This window comes from Stomoxys calcitrans, chromosome 4 (assembly GCF_963082655.1).
Source record: "Stomoxys calcitrans chromosome 4, idStoCalc2.1, whole genome shotgun sequence".
Taxonomy (NCBI): Eukaryota; Metazoa; Arthropoda; class Insecta; order Diptera; family Muscidae; genus Stomoxys; species Stomoxys calcitrans.
Window position 1 is genome coordinate 186626068 of NC_081555.1, and position 19105 is coordinate 186645172.

At 37.3% G+C, this 19105-nt stretch overlaps 2 protein-coding genes and 1 long non-coding RNA gene across 4 annotated transcripts; all 3 read left to right on the forward strand.

Moving 5' to 3' along the window:
• The first annotated feature begins 1537 nt into the window (after positions 1–1537).
• Positions 1538–6770, forward strand: LOC131996856 (biogenesis of lysosome-related organelles complex 1 subunit 4-like). Its single transcript, XM_059367001.1, has 3 exons — positions 1538–1715; positions 1862–1933; positions 1986–6770. The coding sequence occupies exons 1-3, from the start codon at positions 1653–1655 to the stop codon at positions 2340–2342; spliced, it is 492 nt and encodes a 163-aa protein (XP_059222984.1). The 5' UTR covers positions 1538–1652; the 3' UTR covers positions 2343–6770.
• A 1717-nt stretch (positions 6771–8487) lies between these two features.
• On the forward strand, positions 8488–10991 carry LOC131996857 (long-chain-fatty-acid--CoA ligase 4-like). Its single transcript, XM_059367002.1, is given in 9 exon segments — positions 8488–8545; positions 9150–9300; positions 9360–9534; positions 9598–9737; positions 9792–9964; positions 10019–10128; positions 10192–10345; positions 10419–10685; positions 10745–10991. Coding segments are annotated over 9 exon segments (1368 nt in total). The 5' UTR covers positions 8488–8502; the 3' UTR covers positions 10900–10991.
• A 2733-nt stretch (positions 10992–13724) lies between these two features.
• On the forward strand, positions 13725–16446 carry LOC131996858 (uncharacterized). Of its 2 annotated transcripts, none has more exons than XR_009398046.1 (6): positions 13725–13850; positions 13969–14224; positions 14376–14747; positions 15072–15307; positions 15374–16131; positions 16355–16446. It is a non-coding gene; the product is annotated as an uncharacterized LOC131996858 (long non-coding RNA). The 2 variants fall into 2 exon arrangements; XR_009398047.1 differs by having other exon boundaries at positions 15128–15307.
• The last annotated feature ends 2659 nt before the right edge of the window (positions 16447–19105 follow it).

The following is a 19105-nucleotide window of genomic DNA, read 5'->3' on the forward strand; positions in this document are numbered from 1 at the left end:
GGTGTTTCCCTCTTAAAAAAAGTACTCCATTGCGAGTTTTCAAATTCCTCCTTCATTTTTTGAACTTCCTGCTCGCACTGAACCACTTTTTCTCGGGCATCAGAAAGTTCAATCAACATTTTTTTCTGGCTCTCTTGCAATTTGTAGTTTTCAAACCATAATTTCAAATTGGCTTGCCTTAATTTGTGGATTTCTTCCAACATATTATTCTTACTCACATCCATTTCCTTTCGTTTGGCTTCACTTATTATTATTTCCATTTCCTTATTACCTTTCCTTATTTCCTTTCTTTTCCTTATTTTCTTCCAATTACCTCTTCCTTAGGCTTCCACACAGGAATGAATGAAATCGTTCGGAAGCTCGCCCTTTTATAGACTTTTTGTTTGTTATTTTTGTTGCCTTGGTAACATCATTTGACAGGAAAATATGAAAGATTAGTAGCTTTGTTCCGAATGTGTATTCAAATTAAGAAATATTAGGTCTGTTACGGAAAATTCAGCTAAAAATCAGAAAAATTTCCGCTCCGGGTCCCAAGATATTGGCCGACGAAAATATTTTTGATGCATTTTGCGAAAAATTCTTAATTGGGTCCCTCCGTTCGGCTCTGGAAGGCTCATGTACAAGTCTATTGTCGAACTATATATATTGTGGGCGCTAGTTAGCAGTTGAGAGATGTTAGTTACATATGCGTCATAGTTCGCGCCAAATTTGATTTTGGAGGGTTTTGGGAGGGAAATTTGGACGATAAATCAGAAAAATTTTGTTTGTTGCATTAGTTGGAGCCTAGACGTCGGATCTTCGCGAAAGTTTGCATGTATCTAGATATAGTGTAAACCTATAGGTGTGTGTAATCTCAAGACCCTAGGTGGTCCAGGTCTCGAGATAGAGGAAAATTCGACTAAAAATCAGAAACATTTTCTATGTTGGATTTGTTGGAGAATATACGTCGAAACTTCACGACATTTTGCATGTATATAGATATAGTGATAGCCTATCCGTGGGTGTAATCTCAAGACCCTAGGTGGTCAAAGTTCCGAGATCTAGGAAAATTCGACCAATTAACTTTTTTTGCATTTTTCAAAATTTGCACGATCTTGATGAAATTTTGCATGTAAATAGAGGAAGTTCTTACCTATACGCCAAGTATATCCATGTAAGATCACACTGACAAACACTTAGTTACAATTAGAAGTTTGGCGATCACGTTTATTTAACGTAAGAAAACGACTTTCTGGCCAGCGACTGTGGTCTTTTTGGGCGTCGTGAAATGTAAATTTTCCCTAGATGAAAAAATAAGTTATAACGAAATGAAAACTTTTCATTAATATTTTCCGCTTAATGTTTTTTATATGGAGTTTCATCGCGAAAACCGAATATAGTGCCAACTTATAGTGTTCAAATTTTTTTTTGTGGTCCAACTGCTCCTACTTGTTATATTTGTCTTGCGCAGCACTAGGCTTAATGTACTTAATCGGGCACAAGGGTATTATGGTTCTCATCGGGTCGAAAAAGTACTATTGTAATGACTTTTCCATCCCTGCCAAGCATATACTATGGATTTCATAAAGATCTGTGAACATCTGAGACTGCCTTAAAGAGGAGGCAATACAAACCCAAAATCGAGAACGGAAGAGAAGAGATATTGATTCTCGATGGAAAAAGCATCGGAAGATTATGCAAAGCTGTTGCTTCAAAGTGCACGCTTGGAGAAGGAGGTAACTCATTCTAAAATAATATGTTTTGTTGTGGACCTTGGAGTGGTGATGGTTCCTTTTTTAAAATGTGGAAATCTTCATTTACGTATATGCAGCTAACTTGCCCAAAAGATACCAACTAACAATGCCCTCCCAAATATTTTTAGATTAATCCCATATGTATGAGCATAGAAGATATGATGACACGACTAGATGAATTGGAATCCTTATTGACAAATGTAAGATTTAATGGATATTGTTAACTTCCATTCACTTCTTTCTTATATCAAGGTTAAAGGAGACTCAAACATCATTATTGAAGAGTATTTAAGCAGCATTTTAACATTTGCTCCTAATTTTGGATGTCTACAGCAGCAGATAGATAAACTTGAAAAGTTTGTTGAAATAGTAGATTCCAATGTTGACGAAGTAGAAAAATCATTGGAGAAAACTGAATTGGAATTAAACGTTGCCGACTACAGCTTAAAGGGCCTGATTCAACTTACCAAAACATCATTGACTTCAGCTCCTTCGATGGATACACAAGAAGCAACATCTTCAACACTGTCTAGTAACTTTTCTGAATACAAACCCATAGAATTATTCAAGACCTCCTTTTACTTTGACAATGGTAAATATTCGGACTAGCTAGGAATATACTTACGTGAAAACTATGTAAATTATTCAGGCTTATATTAAGGTTGTACCTTACTTAATCGAAAATTGCTACACAATATATTTTCTATCATGGAAACAAAATAACTTAGACTTAACTAAGTACGGGATTAAAACATACCAGTGGTCGTGATCATCCAAAATGTGGACCGGCATAGCTTTATGCGTTTTTAATTATTATTAGTGTTGATTATTAAAAACGGTTGGCGTTGTGTAAATATAATAGAAATATCTGGGTTTGTCCTGCAATTGATGATTGCATTTAACGGTCGGTCATTGTCAAAAATCTTACACTTATTGAACATTTTGGGAATGAATGTAGTAATATTTGAACCCCAATATTTCCATCTTAACAGCCACATATTAATTCCCCGGACTCGCGAAAAGCTCACGAGTCACGTTTAAACAAATATTTTTCCATGAAGCGAATAATAATTTTTTCCATGCGTTTGAAATGAACGTACGAAAATTAATATCTTAAATGTATTATGCCTGTATAACCAGTTATTTGATCTTTTAATTTTTATGCATATGTAAACAGATTCGTACGTTAAAATGCCGTAAGTTTTGATATCCTGCAAAAAATTATTTTTTCATTATTATTATTTTTTTTTATTTAGTCGTGATTTTCTCGTGAGTCGTGAGCGTCTCGTAAGTCGTGAGTATCTCATGATTAGTGTAGTGAGCATGATTTTACTTACTCAGATCGAAGAATTTTAATACAATCACGGTCACGCACTATCAAGTGATTGGGTTTGGATCTCACTCACGATAACACGAGAGACACGACAACACACGACTTGCGTGCACACCTCTAATACCTATGCGAGCCATGCCTGCTAGAATTTTGAGCTTCGATCTGTATGGTGTTTATCGTAGTCACGAAAAGATCAGCTGAGAGCTACCAGGCGTGTCCACAGGTTGCGAATAGTGTAATGCTCTATACGGAGTAGTTGCAATTCCAGTCGCAGAAAATTTTGCGGTATCGAGCGAGAGTCTCAGTTAGAGGCCGAGCGGCACCGGTTCTTATCGGCTCCGGTAAAAAACAAATTTGGTAAATATTTCTAGGGCAAAGTAGCGGAGTGCCAGCCGCAGCCTCAAACCGCCCTCCAAACCGTATATGTTAATCGACCATAGCAATATTGGGCTTAAATGAAAGGTATTTGGGAGTAGAGCACGAATTTGGCATCCATGTTTGGGCGAAATGTCTGTGGTACCATCTCAAGTGGACAATATAGGGCTCAAGTGAAATAGGACTTATTTACCGACTATGGTAATGTGAGGCTTATATAAAAAGTAGTTGAGAATATGGCACAAAGCTTATAATTACTTTAAGGGCCTAGCGGACATATTTACACACTACAATATAGGAGTCCACGAAAAGTATAAGAAAGTAGTGCAAAGATTTGGCCATCAACATTTCATTAAAGCACAGGGGCAAACTCCTCACATATCTATGGGTGCTGTTCGATTCAAGTTTAAGCTCAATAATGAAAGACCTCTTTTTTATAGCCGAGTCTTAACGGCGTCGTGCCGACACCATAGAGCTGTCGCACTGCATGACATTATAAATCACAAATGTCGCCAACATTAGGAGGGGGTAACCACCACTTTACATTTTTCCAATGTTCTCGCCAGGATTTGTACCCAAGCGTTCACATCATATTATCGTCCACTGCAAATAAAATGGATAAGAGCATTAAAGAAGGCGCTGGGGAGCGGGCCCGGTTCGGTTAGTACATGATATAAATCACAATTTACAAAAAAAGACAGTTAAACATGGTGGGGCAAAAGTACTGATTCGTTGGAGCTTTTTGTACAACTGCATAGGTTCAATATAGGAGTCCACGAGGGGCAAAAATACTGATTCGGGCAAAAGTAGTTATTCGTTGGAGCTTTTTGTACAACTGCATAGGTTCAATAATGAAATATAAGACATCATGGATATGTTACAACTCTAGAGCAAGTGATGCTAGATTATGCAGACTGAAATATAGTTCTCAAATTGGTACTATAACAAGATAATTGCTATATGTGACCCAAATGAAAGCAATTTGGGAGAAGACTAGGAAAATTACATTAAAATTTGTGTTAAAGTCTCTAGGTGGTGCTTAACCTTTTTAAAACAACTAAAATATGTTATTTGACCCATCATGACCATATGGGATTCAAATTTGAGAGTATAAAAGAAATCCACTTTTGGAACCAAGTGTTTGTGGGTAAGCCCCAAAACCCCCGGCAGTGCTTCGCTTATTAAAACACCGAAAATAAGTTATTTGACCCATAATTACCATATGGGACTCAAATTTGAGAGTGTAAATGAAATCCAGTTTTGGGACCAAGTGTTTATGGGTAAGCCACAAAGCCACCGGCAGTGCATAGCCATGAGCACCACACAGGCTGGAACTTTGTTCTCCGATCTGTATGGTGTTCATTGTTATCACGCGAAGGTTCGCTGCGAGCTACCAGGCGCGTCCATAGGTTGCGAATAATGGAATGCTCTATACGGGGTAGTTGCAATTGCAGTCGCGGAAAATCTGCGGTATCGAGCAGAGAGTCTCAGTGAGAGGCCGAGCGGCACCGGCTCTTGCAAAAGTACTGAGTGCTAATGATGCTCGATATGAGTTGTTGACGCCTTTGAACAACCAATGACCATCATGTTCCCGCGGCGATCGGTCCTTAGCACCGGAGCTAGACGAAGATCGTCACGTCCACAAACAGACATGTGGCTACAACAACAACAACAAAATAAGCCCCAAACCATTCCCTAAACTTATTTCCGGAACATATCAATATGGGGCTCAAATGATAGGTTTTTGGGAGTAAAGAACGAATTTGGTAAAAATTTCTAGGGCAAAGTGGAGGAGTGCCAGCCCCAGCCTCTAAACGCCCTCCAAACCTTACATGTTTATCGACAATGGCCATTTTGGGCATACATGAAATTATATTTGGCAGTAGAGCACAAATTTGGCATCCATATTTTGGCCAAATGTCTGCGGTTCCATCTTAAGTGGACAATATAGGACTCAAATGAAACAGGACTTTTTTACCGGCTATGATAATATGAGCTTATATAAAATGTATTTGAGAGTATGGCACAAAGCTTATATTTACTTTAAGGGTCAAGTGGACATATTTACACACTACAATATAAGAGTCCAAAGAAAGCTATAAGGAAGATGTGCTCTTGCATAAGTACTGAGTGCTAATGATGCTCGATATGAGTTGTTGGCGCCTTTGAACAACCAATGGCCATCATGTTTCCTCGGCGATCGGTCCTTAGGACCGGAACAAGCTTGTTCATCTATAGGAGCTAGACATATTTACACACAACAATATAGGAGCCCAAAGAAAGGTATAAGGAAGAAGTGCAAAGATTTGGCCATGAACATTTTGAAACTTCGAAAACGTCATATACTTGTATAAAACGTATAAAATGCAGCAAACAGCATAAACCTCGAAAAAACCCTGCTACTTGTTTACTTTCAACATTATATCGTTGTTGTAGATTAATTGTTGTATCTATAGAACTTATATAAATAATTCAAAATTTTATGATAAAAAGTTGTTGCCTCAAATCTTTTTATTTCATTTGTTCACATCCTAATTTTTTCTGCTTTACACTATTTCTACCCACGCCACCATGTTCTTACAATTATTATTTAATAGATTGTTTGATTTTATTTGGGGGTAAACAAAAACCATGTTTTCTATTTTTTGTCTACCTGCGCCACCATGTATCTGTCCATGATGGAAACTAGACATATATTTGGCACATTCGCATTACATATGTGGACATAGAGGACACAACAGAACGCAGAAATAAACCACAATTTGTATTACTAAATAACAATTTAATTCGTACCATTAAAAATGTGTTCAACGTATGCCTTCTTTATCAACTAGACATATATTTGGCACATTCGCATTACATATGTGGACATAGAGGACACAACAGAACGCAGAAATAGACCACAATTTGTATTACTAAATAACAATTTAATTCGTACCATTAAACATGTGTTCAACGTATGCCTTCTTTACCATCCACTTGTCAAGATACAAAAAAATCAGATTTCAATGTGAAAAGTAGTAGTATTTAATTCCCGTTAACTTTTATAATATGTATTATAAATTATTATTGATAATATTAGTTAAATTTAAGATATTAACTAGTAGTATTTAATTCCCGATTTATTTTTAAGAAAAAATTTTAATGTTAACTTTTATAATATGTATTATAAAATATTATTGGTAATATTAGTTAAATTTAAGAGATTAACTATTAGTATTCAATTTCCGATTTATTTTTAAAATAAACTCTGACGTATGTGCGACATACATTTCCGGCGATACCTACACAGAAAAAATAAAGAACTAAATTTGGCCGATTAAACATGATATGACACTATCAACTATTCTTCGGTGATTTCAAACTTAAAAAAAAAATCGGAAAAAGTAGTCCCGTATACATTTCTTCGATCATCAGAGTAGGTGATGCGAGCGGTCTTTTTCGTTATGGACGTCCAGATTTTGCAAAATGTTTTCTTATAAACTCATCTTTCGATGACTTTTAGTGTTAATTATCCTCTCACTAATGTTGACGATATTTGGAATGTAAAACTGCTTAATAAAGTATTGTCCGATTAAAGTCGCATCGAAGAGCACCTCATTCATGGAATGTTCGTGTTCAAATTTGGGTCCATTGGTTTAAAAGGGTCCTTTTTGGAAATTTCGTTTTAACATGCTAAGGAAATCCATCAACAGCTGTTTTCCAAATTTGCTTCAAATCAAATGCTTTATTCGAATACGCCGGCAACCAAATTCTTATTTGAATAGATTAAAATATGTCAGTATTGTCTTAAAATTGCAAGGAATCGTTAAAAGAAATTATAATTGGTAGTGGAGGACACATAAAATTCGGCTCCACCGAACTTTACGCCCATATATAGTGAGCCAGTTTTTGTGCCACAATAATGGCGCCAGTTTTTATACCCCTTTTCGAAAATTCCCAAAAGAAAAAAAAAACCATCAGTAATATTGCAAAAGATGCAAAATCTAACACATTTGTTAGAATGGTTGGTACCGTTGAAAAAAACAAGAATAATAAAAAAATTGTTCTTGCTGTTTTTTAAAATTTTCAGGGAAAAAAGGGCTATGGAACAACTCAAAGGGAATAGTTTTTGTCAGATCCCAAGTGCTGCCGATAAGTGTCTTGAGGGCCTTATTTCTACTTTTGACCTTATCGCAAATTGTTGTGATATGTGGGGAGAATGTGTAAGAGCTGTCAAATGTGACGCCAAGTACTTGGGATGTAGAGGTTAAACAGTGCCGGAGATATCACCACGCCTTGGGGAACTCCCTGCTTCACTTCTTGTCCCTTCTTCACTTTTTGTCCGTGCTTCGACTTCTTGTCCCTAAATTCCATAAATGACTGGCGACAACACAGATAATTTGCGACCCAGCGTTTCAGGCCTGGCTGGAGGGACGTGTTGATGATGTCCTCGGATGCCTTCGATAATTCCAGTGCCACGAGGTCCGTCCTATCACATGGACTGAGCTGATTAAAGCCACGGCAAATGTCTGCGGTGATGGTATCCAAAGCGGTTGTTGTGCTATGCAGTCTTCGAAATCCATGCTGATGGCCGGCGAATGGAAATTATCCAACGAGGCTCGGGAAGAGTAGTGCCTCAAGCGTCTTGGCTACTGGTGAGAGAAGGGTGATCGGCCTATACGTCTCTCTCCTGGACCGTCGCAACCAATATGTTCTTTCGACTCATAAAATCTACTATCTCGTCGATCTTGCCTCTCCGACCATTGCAATTCAATTGCAAAAAAGATACACTTCCCGGCACTGGGTTGGCAATATTGGGCTTGGATGTTGCTGTTCACATAGTCCGACGACGACGACGCTTGTGACTTACTGCTGTATATGTTCGCACAGCACCTTACACCTTTCTTGTGTTGATAGTTTAGTTTGCCAAGTGAAAAAAGTAGTTTAGTCAAATAGTTCGACCACGACGCTTGTGACCTACTGCTGCCTATGTTCGCACAGCACCTTGCGACATAACCAGTATGCCTATACTCCCGTAGTGAAGTGAGGCCAGAGCAAGATCGGAAATGTACCCACTCCATGCACCGGTTACACCTCACCGAGGTTCCATCGGGTCAATCCGGTAGCCATGGGATTAACGGTGTTTCAAATACGTGTTTATGTATATGAAAGCAAGCGGACCACTTGTTGGTTCTTATCGAGTACACTCCCTTTATCTATTATTCTTTATGTTTCTTAAATTTCACACTTTTCCTTTACCTTCTCATCTACACTTCTTTTCCTACTGATGTGCCGCCAATAGGTCAGATTGGCCTCCGAGTGAGCCCACTTTTCAAGTTGGGCAACCCATGCAACTTAAAACTCTTACAAAACATACATTTTGTTGTATCGAGAAATTAAAAATATGCATTATTGTATGTGGCAGAAAAACAAAAAAAAAAAATCAAGTATTCCAGAAGAAAATAATTTGAGACAGAGTCATTTATATTTAACTATTAAACCTACATTCAGATAAATAGTTTTGTCGAATAGTTCTGTAGCACGCCACAGAAAAGTTTTTCTTTATTTTTTATTTTCAAATTAAAATTTGACAACAAAAACAAATACTTGGGTTAAGTTTGAGGTACCAGGCAGTGACTCACTTGGCAAGAATGCGTAGCGTTATTTGCAATTTTATTATATATGCTATGTAGTTGTAATAATTTTAATATTAACATTTTTTTCAGAGGGTGTTCCACCGAAGGGCAATGATATTGCGATCATATTGTATACTTCCGGATCTACTAAGGGAGTTTTGTTATCTCACAAAAATTGCATTGCAACCATGAAAGGGTTTTGCGATGTGGTGCCAATATATCCTGATGACGTCTTGATAGGGTATGTAGAAAGAATAAAAAAGTTTAAACTTATTGTAGATAATTAGTATTCTTTTCTAGTTTTCTTCCGTTGGCTCATGTTTTTGAATAAGTGGCAGAGAGTGTTTGTTTAATGACAGGCGTTCCCATAGGCTACTCGACGCCCTTGACGTTAATAGACACCAGCAGCAAAATTATGGGGGGTTCAAAGGGGGATGCACCAGTTTTGAAACCTACATGTATGACAACAGTACCAGTAAGTAAAATATTATAAAACATACTGTACGGTATTTGACGCTTTAATCTAAAAATATTTTAGCTCATTTTGGATAGAATTTCAATACGCATTAACGATTAAGTTAATTCGGGCTCCGCTTTTAAAAAAGCTCTATTTCAATTTCTTTACCAGTACAAAGTTAAATGGATTAAAAAAGGTTATCAGACCCCATTGATTGATAGGTAAACTGAGATGAGCATCAAGTACGACTTATGCCTCAATTATAACTTTTTCAGATTGGTTTTCAAGAAGGTCGCTAAATTGATGGGAGGTCGTGTTCGTATTATGATGTCGGGAGGTGCACCACTTTCGCCAGACACACACGAACAAATAAAAACTTGTTTATGCGTTGACTTAATTCAGGGCTACGGTTTAACGGAGACCACTTCAGGAGCAACAGTCATGGATTGTAATATGAATTGTGAAATATTAGTCGAATTTAATTAAAAATATATTTTTTTAGATCGGGATATGCAATATGGACGTGTTGGGGCACCATTGACAGTTTGCGAAATACGCTTAGTCAATTGGGAGGAAGGAGGCTACAGAGTGACAAATAAACCTTATCCGCAAGTAAGCTTAAGCTGGTTTATGATTCATTGAACTGGGTTCCATATCGATTTTATTCTCAACTAGGGTGAAGTTCTTGTTGGTGGCGAATGCGTTTCAATGGGATATTATAAGCTACCAAATAAAACCGCTGATGATTTCTTTGACGAGGATGGTAAGCGCTGGTTCAAAACTGGAGATGTTGGAGAAATGCATCCTGACGGCGTACTTAAAATAATAGGTAAATTTCTCTGGAGATTTATTTTTGACATGGAAAATTTTACTTATTTAATTCTTTATTTTTAGATCGTAAGAGGACTTGGTGAAATTACAAGCAGGCGAGTATGTTTCATTGGGCAAAGTAGAATCGGAATTGAAAACATGTCCATTGGTGGAAAATATATGTGTGTACGGCGACCCAACCAAGCAATTTACTGTAGCTCTAGTTGTACCAAATCAAAAGCATTTGGAAGAATTGTCTATTCGCCACGGGTTGGAAGGGAAGTCATTTGAAGAACTCTGCTCCAATCCTGTGATTGAAAAAGCGGTGATTAAGGAAATAGCGGAGCATGCTAGAAAATGTAAGCAAACGCACAAGGTAATTAATTTTCAATGTCTAATGTGCGTTGTTTTTTAATAGGCAAACTACAAAAGTATGAAGTACCCGCCGCTATAACATTGTGTAAAGAAGTTTGGTCGCCCGACATGGGGCTTGTTACTGCTGCATTCAAGCTCAAACGCAAAGACATTCAAGACAAATATCAGCATGATATTAATCGAATGTACGCCTCATGAAATTGGCTTAACAATTAGATCTAGATTACACACAAAACAAAAAAAAAAGAGTCTGCAAAAAATAATAAATCATTTACTTTTTAGAGTCCTGATATCATGCTCTTTATTTCACCAATAACTTAGTAAAGCATTATTGGGAACACAAATTATTTATTAATCAGAAAAAAAATTCATATGTTAAATATTGTAGCTAATCTCCTATTAAGAGCAAATTTAATGATTTAAAAAGCAACTTTAAATAACAGGCTGGAAATATGTTAAAACTTGAATATAAGCATTGATTATGGACTGGATAGTAACAAATTTATACTCAGACTAAAAAGAACTATTCGTACGTCGTGGGATAGAGAATCTAATTTGCAATTGCCGTAGGTCAGAGGCATACATATAATAAAAATAGATTTTTTTTATTGTTTTGTAATACTTATTTGTGAGTCGACATATTGTATATAATTTAAATTATTCAGCGAAGCTATTTTATTCAAGAATGTCTCAAAAATCTTACAGATCCTGTAATCATAGTACTACCTACGGCGTACTGAAATAATGAGTATACTGTTTTTTTGGCAATAAAAGCACAATAATGGTATTATAATTTCAATATTGCCGTCGTAAAATTTGCTTTGATTAGAAAGACCTCCATAGAACAATGCTTGTATTAACATTTTATTGATTCCAGGATTAAAATAGGTGAAGAATGTTTTATTTAGTATTATGTTTTTTGTTAAATGATTTATTGTTTGATAAGAAACTAAACAAATAAAATAATATTTACATAAATTATCCTACTTGATAAAGACATCTTGGAGTTGCTTCAAGCTTTCATTACATTTTTACTATCTTATTTAGTATCGGCTGAACATTTTTGATTTAAACGACTTTTGTAAATTTTGTTCTTGAACACATTTTGGATACTAGTTTGTAGTTATAATTTGTTATAAAATTAAGTGTATTAACATAGTAAATTTAAGTTTAAGGTTAGTGCTGAAACATTTGATGGATTTCTTTTTTTTTTTTTTTTGTTTAAAGAAGAGGAGACTTAAGAAAAGCCAGTTATAGCAAAATACACAATATTACATAAATATAATAAATGAAAAATTTCGCTTATTTACATGCTGCAATTCTCAGTTTGTAGGAAAAAGAAAAAAATAGGAAATACAAATTTCCTCGACAAAACTGACTATTTGTTTTATAGATTGCAAAGGTACTCGTTAACGGATTTTAGAAGTATCCCCTGTCCATAAATGAAATGTTCATGGAAAATTCAGTAGTAGTAGTAGTAAAAGTACTCGTTACCGGATTTTAGAATGGTTTATTTTTTGCTAAATATCCAAAAAAAAATCGTTTTTATCAAGGCATTGTGGGTCCATGTCGGAAATGAGCTTGAAGTACTATTTAATTGTCGTCAATTAATAAAGGATTTTCCAATAAGATATGTTATTTTGATATTCAAAGAAAAATGGAATTTTTGGGATAATTGATCGGATGTTTATTTCATAACAACGAGAAAGGTACGCATTTCATAATGAAGAAGAAATTCAGTAAAATGGGCACCACTACCACGCTTACCGGACCATACCTTCCATGCCATTTGCCATAACCAAATCGCAAAATGGCTGACCTATGTCCTCGAGAGCCTCACTAATCCTATCTTTGTGGTGTTGACCCTGGGCTGTTTTCCCCAAAAGGAAAAAGTCGCAACGTGTTAAAACACAAGATCTGGTGGTCAATTGTGATCATCTCTTCCTGAGATAACACGGCCCGGAAACTTTTCCCGTAAAAAAGCAATGGTGTCGTTGCTTGTGTGCCACATAATGCCGTCTTGCTGAAGGTAAACAATGTCCAGATCAATACCATCAGACTCGGTTCATAAAAATGCATAAGTCATCTCTCGATAGCGCAAAGAAACAATGTCCTCAAGTCACTTGACAGCAGCATTTAGGATGCGGACAAAAAAACCTTGTTAACCACGTAAAAAGCAGTTGGCCGATCTGTGGTAAATTATGCAGCGCCAGTGTGGTCTCGTCAGCTCTGTGACACGCAGTGGAATAATATTCAGATCTGTCAGAATGCCGCCCTCCGAACTGCGACGGGCTGTCTCCTTAGTTCTCTGTGAACCACCTCCATCAGTAGACAAAGATCCTACCAGTGCGAAGACATAACTACATGCTGTCTGAGCAATACCTTTTGGGCTGTTATCGAAGAGACTATCCAAACCATCATCTTATGGATAGATACTCACCGCCCAGAAGCCTTAAGATAGATCTACATTATCTAGAGCGTGAGGTTCAACGCTACAAGAGAGAACCTCTAGATCGAGCGGCATATCAAGCAGGTCTAGACAACATTAATGCGGACACGGTAGCAGATGCGGTAAACAGCTACCGGGTGAATGTAGTCCTTGGAGAACGACCGCCTCCCATTGCACCCGAAGAAATTGACCTCCCCGGCAAAAAACCAGAGTAGTTCTAGCTCAATTACGTTCCGGCAGATACAGCCGCCTCAACTCCCAGAGAGCAAAAATTGATACCGACGTGCAAGATGTATGTCCCGATTAAGACGAGGGACAACACGATACACGTCACAAGTTAAACTACTCAGTCAAACCTAGATCCCTCTGGACGCACCCCATCTTAGTCGCAGAGACCGTGGATCTTGACACTCAACAGAACCAAGCAGACGAAAGATAGAACACAAGAAACTGCTATAACAACAACAACAGTAGATTGCAGAGCACACATCTGAATTTGAACAGGGCTGTTAAAGACGACTTGATTCACAAGCGCAATAGAAAACAAGTATAGTCTTAGAGGGACGAACTTACCCTTGAAAGTATTAAACAATTTTATATCAACGTCAAGCAAGAAAATTCGAAACTTTGCACATTGTGTAATTTGTACGACACACGTTCAATTACCCAATCGCTGATTTTCTGCAACACCAGACGCATGGTAAGTAATTTTAGATTTTTGCTTACTTTTACGTTGTAGAAACTTGTGAGTTAGATACCTAAGAAGAAAATATGCGTGGTTAAGAGATATCCACATTTTCTGTTTCTTACCAACATAGGAGAATTTTTTGCCCTATGGGAATCAATCCCATGGCAGCCGGTTGTACGTACCGAATTAACCCGATAAAGTCCTTCATCGGCATGGGCTGACGCTTTAGTGTACAACACACGGATACAACAACGAAAATTTTACAGAACTTATTTCTTCTCTGCACTGAGATCAGCCTGCAATCGCGGACAATCAGAAGTATCGAGAGGAGAGTCTCAGTTAGAGGCCGGGTGGCACCAGGATGAACCAAGGATGAACATACCCTTGTAGGTATTAAACAATTTTATGTTTCGAAATTCGAAACTTTGCACATTGTGTGATTTGTACGACACACGTTCAATTACCCAACCGCTGATTTTGTGCAACACCAGACGCATGGCAAGTTATTTTAGATTTTTGTTTACTTTTACGTTGTAGAAACTTGTGAGTTAGATACCCTATGTGAATCAATCCCATGGCAGCCGGTTGTACGTACCGAATTAACCCGATGAAGTCCTTCATCGGCATGGGCTGACGCTTAAGTGTACAACACACTGATACAACAACGAAAATTTTACCGAACATATTTCTTCTCTGCACTGAGATCAGCCTGCAAACGCGGACAATCAGAAGTATCGAGTGGAGAGTCTCAGTGAAAGGCCGGGTGGCACCAGGATGAACCAAGGATGGACGTACCCTTGTAGGTATTAAACAATTTTATGTCAACGTCAAGCAAGAAAATTGGAAATTTGTCACAATGTGTGATTTCTTTCTTTCAATTTCAACTTTCAATTACCCACCAGACACAAGGTAAGTTATAATAGATTTTTATTTACTTTTACGTTATAGTTATTTACTTTGAGTTATATACCTAAGAAGAAAATATGCGTTGTTAAGAGCCATCCAATAGTATATAATAGATTTTTGTTTACTTTTACATTATAGTTATTTACTTTGAATTATATACCTAAGAAGAAAATATGCGTGGTTAAGAGCCATCCAAATTTTCTGCTTCTTACCAACATAGGAGAATTTTATGTCCTTTGTGAACCAAATAGCATAAAAAAGCATGTTCTTAGTGAGCGATTATATCCTATTTAAATTACTGTTTTTTTTATAAATATGCCATCTCAGCATATAGGTCGATCAATTAACTGAAGAGATGACAGTCCACAATTTTACTGTTTCAGCAATGTATGGTGATATAAAACAACGAGATCGTGAATTGATTATGAAACAATTTCGTTCTGACACGTCTCGTATATTGATTACAACCACCTCCATCAGTAGACAAAGATCCTACCAGTGCGAAGACAAAAGTAAGGCAAAATGTGTGATGTTGCTTAAAAGCACAGCAAGAACTTTCAAAAGTAAGGCAAAATGTGTGATGTTGCTTAAAAAACCGGCCATCTATAATGCGATTTCTAATTCGCCAGAATTTTTATCAGCAGAATTTGTCAAATGAAGAATGGTGCTTTATATACCAACCCAACTAGAGCTGGGCGCTTGATTCACAAGCGCAATAGAAAATAAGTAAAATCTTACTTCCCTTATTCAAATGCTATTTATCCAACAATGCCAAAAGCAACAAAGAAACACAATTTTGCCGACAATCCCATGGCAGCCGGTTGTACGTACCGGATTGACCCGATGAAGTCCTCCATCGGCAAGGGCTGACGCTTCAGTGTACAAGACACTGCTACATCAACAATAATTTTACCGAACTTACCGAACTTCTGCACTGAGGTCGCGGACAATCAAAAGTATCTAGTGGAGTGTCTCAGTGAGAGCCCGGGTGGCACCAGCTCTTGCTTAAAAACTGAGTACCTATGATGCTCGATACCACAAGGCGAGTTTTGGTGCCTTTAAATAATTAATCGCCATCATATTCCCGCGGCAATCGGTCATATAGACCGGAACGAGTATGCTGCCCTATAAGACTTGACGAGAATTGCAAATCTGTCTACAACAGCAACAGTAGCTTGCAGAGCACATAACTGAATTTGAGCAGGGCTTTTAAAGACGACTTGATTCACAAGCGCAATAGAAAACAAGTACAGTCTTAAAGGAAGAACTTACCCTTGAAAGTATTAAACAATTTTATATAACGTCAAGCAAGAAAATTGGAAACCTGTCGCACTGTGTGATTTGTACGACACACTTCCAATTGATTTTCTGCAACACCAGACGCATGGTAAGTTATTTGAAATCTTTGTTAACGTTTACGTTATAGAAGATTATAGGTAAGAAATCTAAGAAGAAAATATGCGTGGTTTAGAGCCATCCAAATTTTTTGTTTCTTACCAACATAGGAGAATTTTATGCCCTTTATGAACCAAGTTTGCACAAAAATTCATATTCTAAGGGAACGATTATATGCTATTAAATTACTTTTTTTTATAAATATGTAATCCCAGCTTATAGGTCGATCAACTAATTGAAGAGATGAAAGCCCATAATTGTACTGTTTCGGCAATGCATGATGATATGAAACAACGAGATCGTGAATTGATTATGAAACAAATTCGTTCTGGCTCGTCTCGTATATTGATTACAACCGATTTATTGGCTCGTGGAATTGATGTCCAGCAAGTATCATTGGTTATTAACTATGATTTGCCGTCAAATAGAGAAAAATACATTCACAGGTAAATACAAAATATAATCACAATAACTGACAACTTTTGACTGTTTAAATTTATTATAGAATCGGTCGTGGCGGTCGTTTTGGCCGTAAAGGTGTAGCCATCAACTTCATTACAGACGACGATCGTAGAATTCTTAAAGGTTCTGAACAATTTTGTCAAAGAACTATTGAGGAGATGCCCGCTAACATCGCTGATCTAATTTAAACGAAAATTTTGCCGTTATCCAAATTTACTCCTCATAAAAAGAACAGCAACAGAAAATATTTAAAACAATATAAACAAACCAACTTTGATGACCAGGTATTTACTACAATACGAGTTGAAAATAAATAGGTAAGAAAACATGGATATAAAAGTATCAGAAATAATAAAAACCTTCATGTTTTTAAGATATTCTAGATCCAATTAAGTGGTTGACTTGTTTTAATGCTGCTTAAAGGCACCTCTTTCCCAATAATACGTATATGAGTGAGAGCATATGTGTACAAAATATAGAACAAAAACCAGCTAAATTGAAAACGATTTGCACTAAATATATACATTTTTTATTTCTCTTTATCTTAGTCATCGTTAGCGTGACCATCCGAATTTGCCAATAAAGAGGTAGTGCCAGAGTAGAAATGAGGGATTTGGCAGGAAAACTATTTAAAAAAAGGGTCCTTTGAAACCTTCCATGTACAATAAGCACCAACAACTTTTAACAGCAAAATTGTATCACATAGCAGCCGTTGAACGGGCTGCCACTGCAGTGCACAACACACTGCTTCTAAAACAACAACCACAATATTATTTTTATACCCTACACCACCACTGTGTAACAGGTTATTATACGTTTGTGCAATGTTTGCAAAGCTAAAAAGGAGAAGAGCTATCCCCATTGATAAGAATACCGATCGACTGAGAATCACTTTCTGATTCAATTTAGCTATGTCCGTCTGTCCGTCCGCCTGTATACCGATCGACTCAGAATCATTTTCAGATCGTCATCACATTCTCAGTCTATAAAGTGGTTTCCGCCCGTCTGTCAGTCTGGCCGTAAGTTCATTCCTTGTTTTTCATTCGTGAAGCCTGGTCTCCGAATTCCATGTTTATATCTTTTTAATATTGAGTCACATTGCCAGATTAGTACCTGCATTTCACGGTAAATGCATGAATTAAATGATCAGAGATTTTCTTAAATACTGAGTGCCAATGATGCTCGATACGACAAGGCGAGGTTTTGGCGCGTTTAAATAACCAATCGCCATCATATTCCCTCGGCGAACGGTCGTATAGGCCGGAACGAGCTTGCTCGCCTATAGGAGCTTCACGAGGATCGCCACCTCCACATGCAAATGTGGCTACAACAACAACAACAGTAGGTTGTCATCGTTAGAGTGACCGTCCGAATTTGCCAACAAAGTGGGGCTCCCAGAGTAGAAATAAGGAATTTGGCGGGAAAACTACTTTAAAAAACGAGTCCATTGAAACCATCCATTGAACGAACGAACGACAAAATTGATTCACATGGCAGCCGCTGTACGTACCGGATTGACCTGATGGAATCCTTCATCGGCAAGGGCTGCCCTTTCAGTGTACAACACACTGTTACAACAACAACAATTTCGCCGAACTTATTTGTTCTCTGCACTGAGATCAGGCATCGGCTGATGCTGCCAGTGCTTTTTTGTGTATAGACAGTGATATCTACACTTAATGCGACGTGCCTTTCGTTTGGTTTCTCTGCGCTTTCTTTGTTTGAACTTAAATCTTATTTAGGTTCTATTGCAGAATATTGTCCGGATATAGACCATTTCGTCCAATGCTTTCTATTCAAAGAATAGCACAGTAAGTATTTTCAAAAGTGAGACAAAATGTGTGATGTTGCTTAAAAGCATTTAACCGGCTATCTGTAACGTGATTTCTGATTCGCCAGAATCTTCATCAGCAGAATTTGTCCGTCCGATTGTCCATTGTTTTCCGCCTGTCCTATCGTCAGATATTTCCAAATAGCATTCAAGAAAGTATAGTATCCCTTATGTCCATAGGCAGAGTTGTGAAAGGGATAGTTTGTAGGCGAAAGTTGATAATTGGTAGAAATAAGGAGAAAAGAACAGTGCTATAAATACATAGTGAAGCAGACAAGATTAGAATTTAGCGACAGAGAAAAAATAGCATCAGGATTTAGTTAAAAGATAGCACAGTAAGTATTTTCAAAAGTGAGACAAAATGTGTGATGTTGCTTAAAAGCATTTGACTGGCTATCTGTAACGCGATTTCTGATTCGCCAGAATCTTCATCAGCAGAATTTGTCCATCCGATTGTCCATTGTTTTCCGCCTGTCCTATCGTCAGATATTTCCAAATAGCATTCAAGAAAGTATAGTATCCCGTATGTCAATAGGCAGAGTTGTGAAAGGGATAGTTTGTAGGCGAGAGTTGATAATTGGTAGGAAGAAGGAGAAAAGAACAGTGCTAGAAATACATAGTGAAGCAGACAAGATTAGAATTTAGCGACAGAGAAAAAATAGCATCAGGATTT

Bases quoted from the DNA above. Each gene is read 5' to 3' on its own strand.
- LOC131996856 (XM_059367001.1), top strand. From the start codon at position 1,653: ATGGAAAAAGCATCGGAAGATTATGCAAAGCTGTTGCTTCAAAGTGCA. The intron at 1,716-1,861 runs GTAACTCATTCT...AAATATTTTTAG, and splicing joins GTGCACGCTTGGAGAAGGAG to ATTAATCCCATATGTATGAG. The intron at 1,934-1,985 runs GTAAGATTTAAT...TCTTATATCAAG, and splicing joins TGGAATCCTTATTGACAAAT to GTTAAAGGAGACTCAAACAT.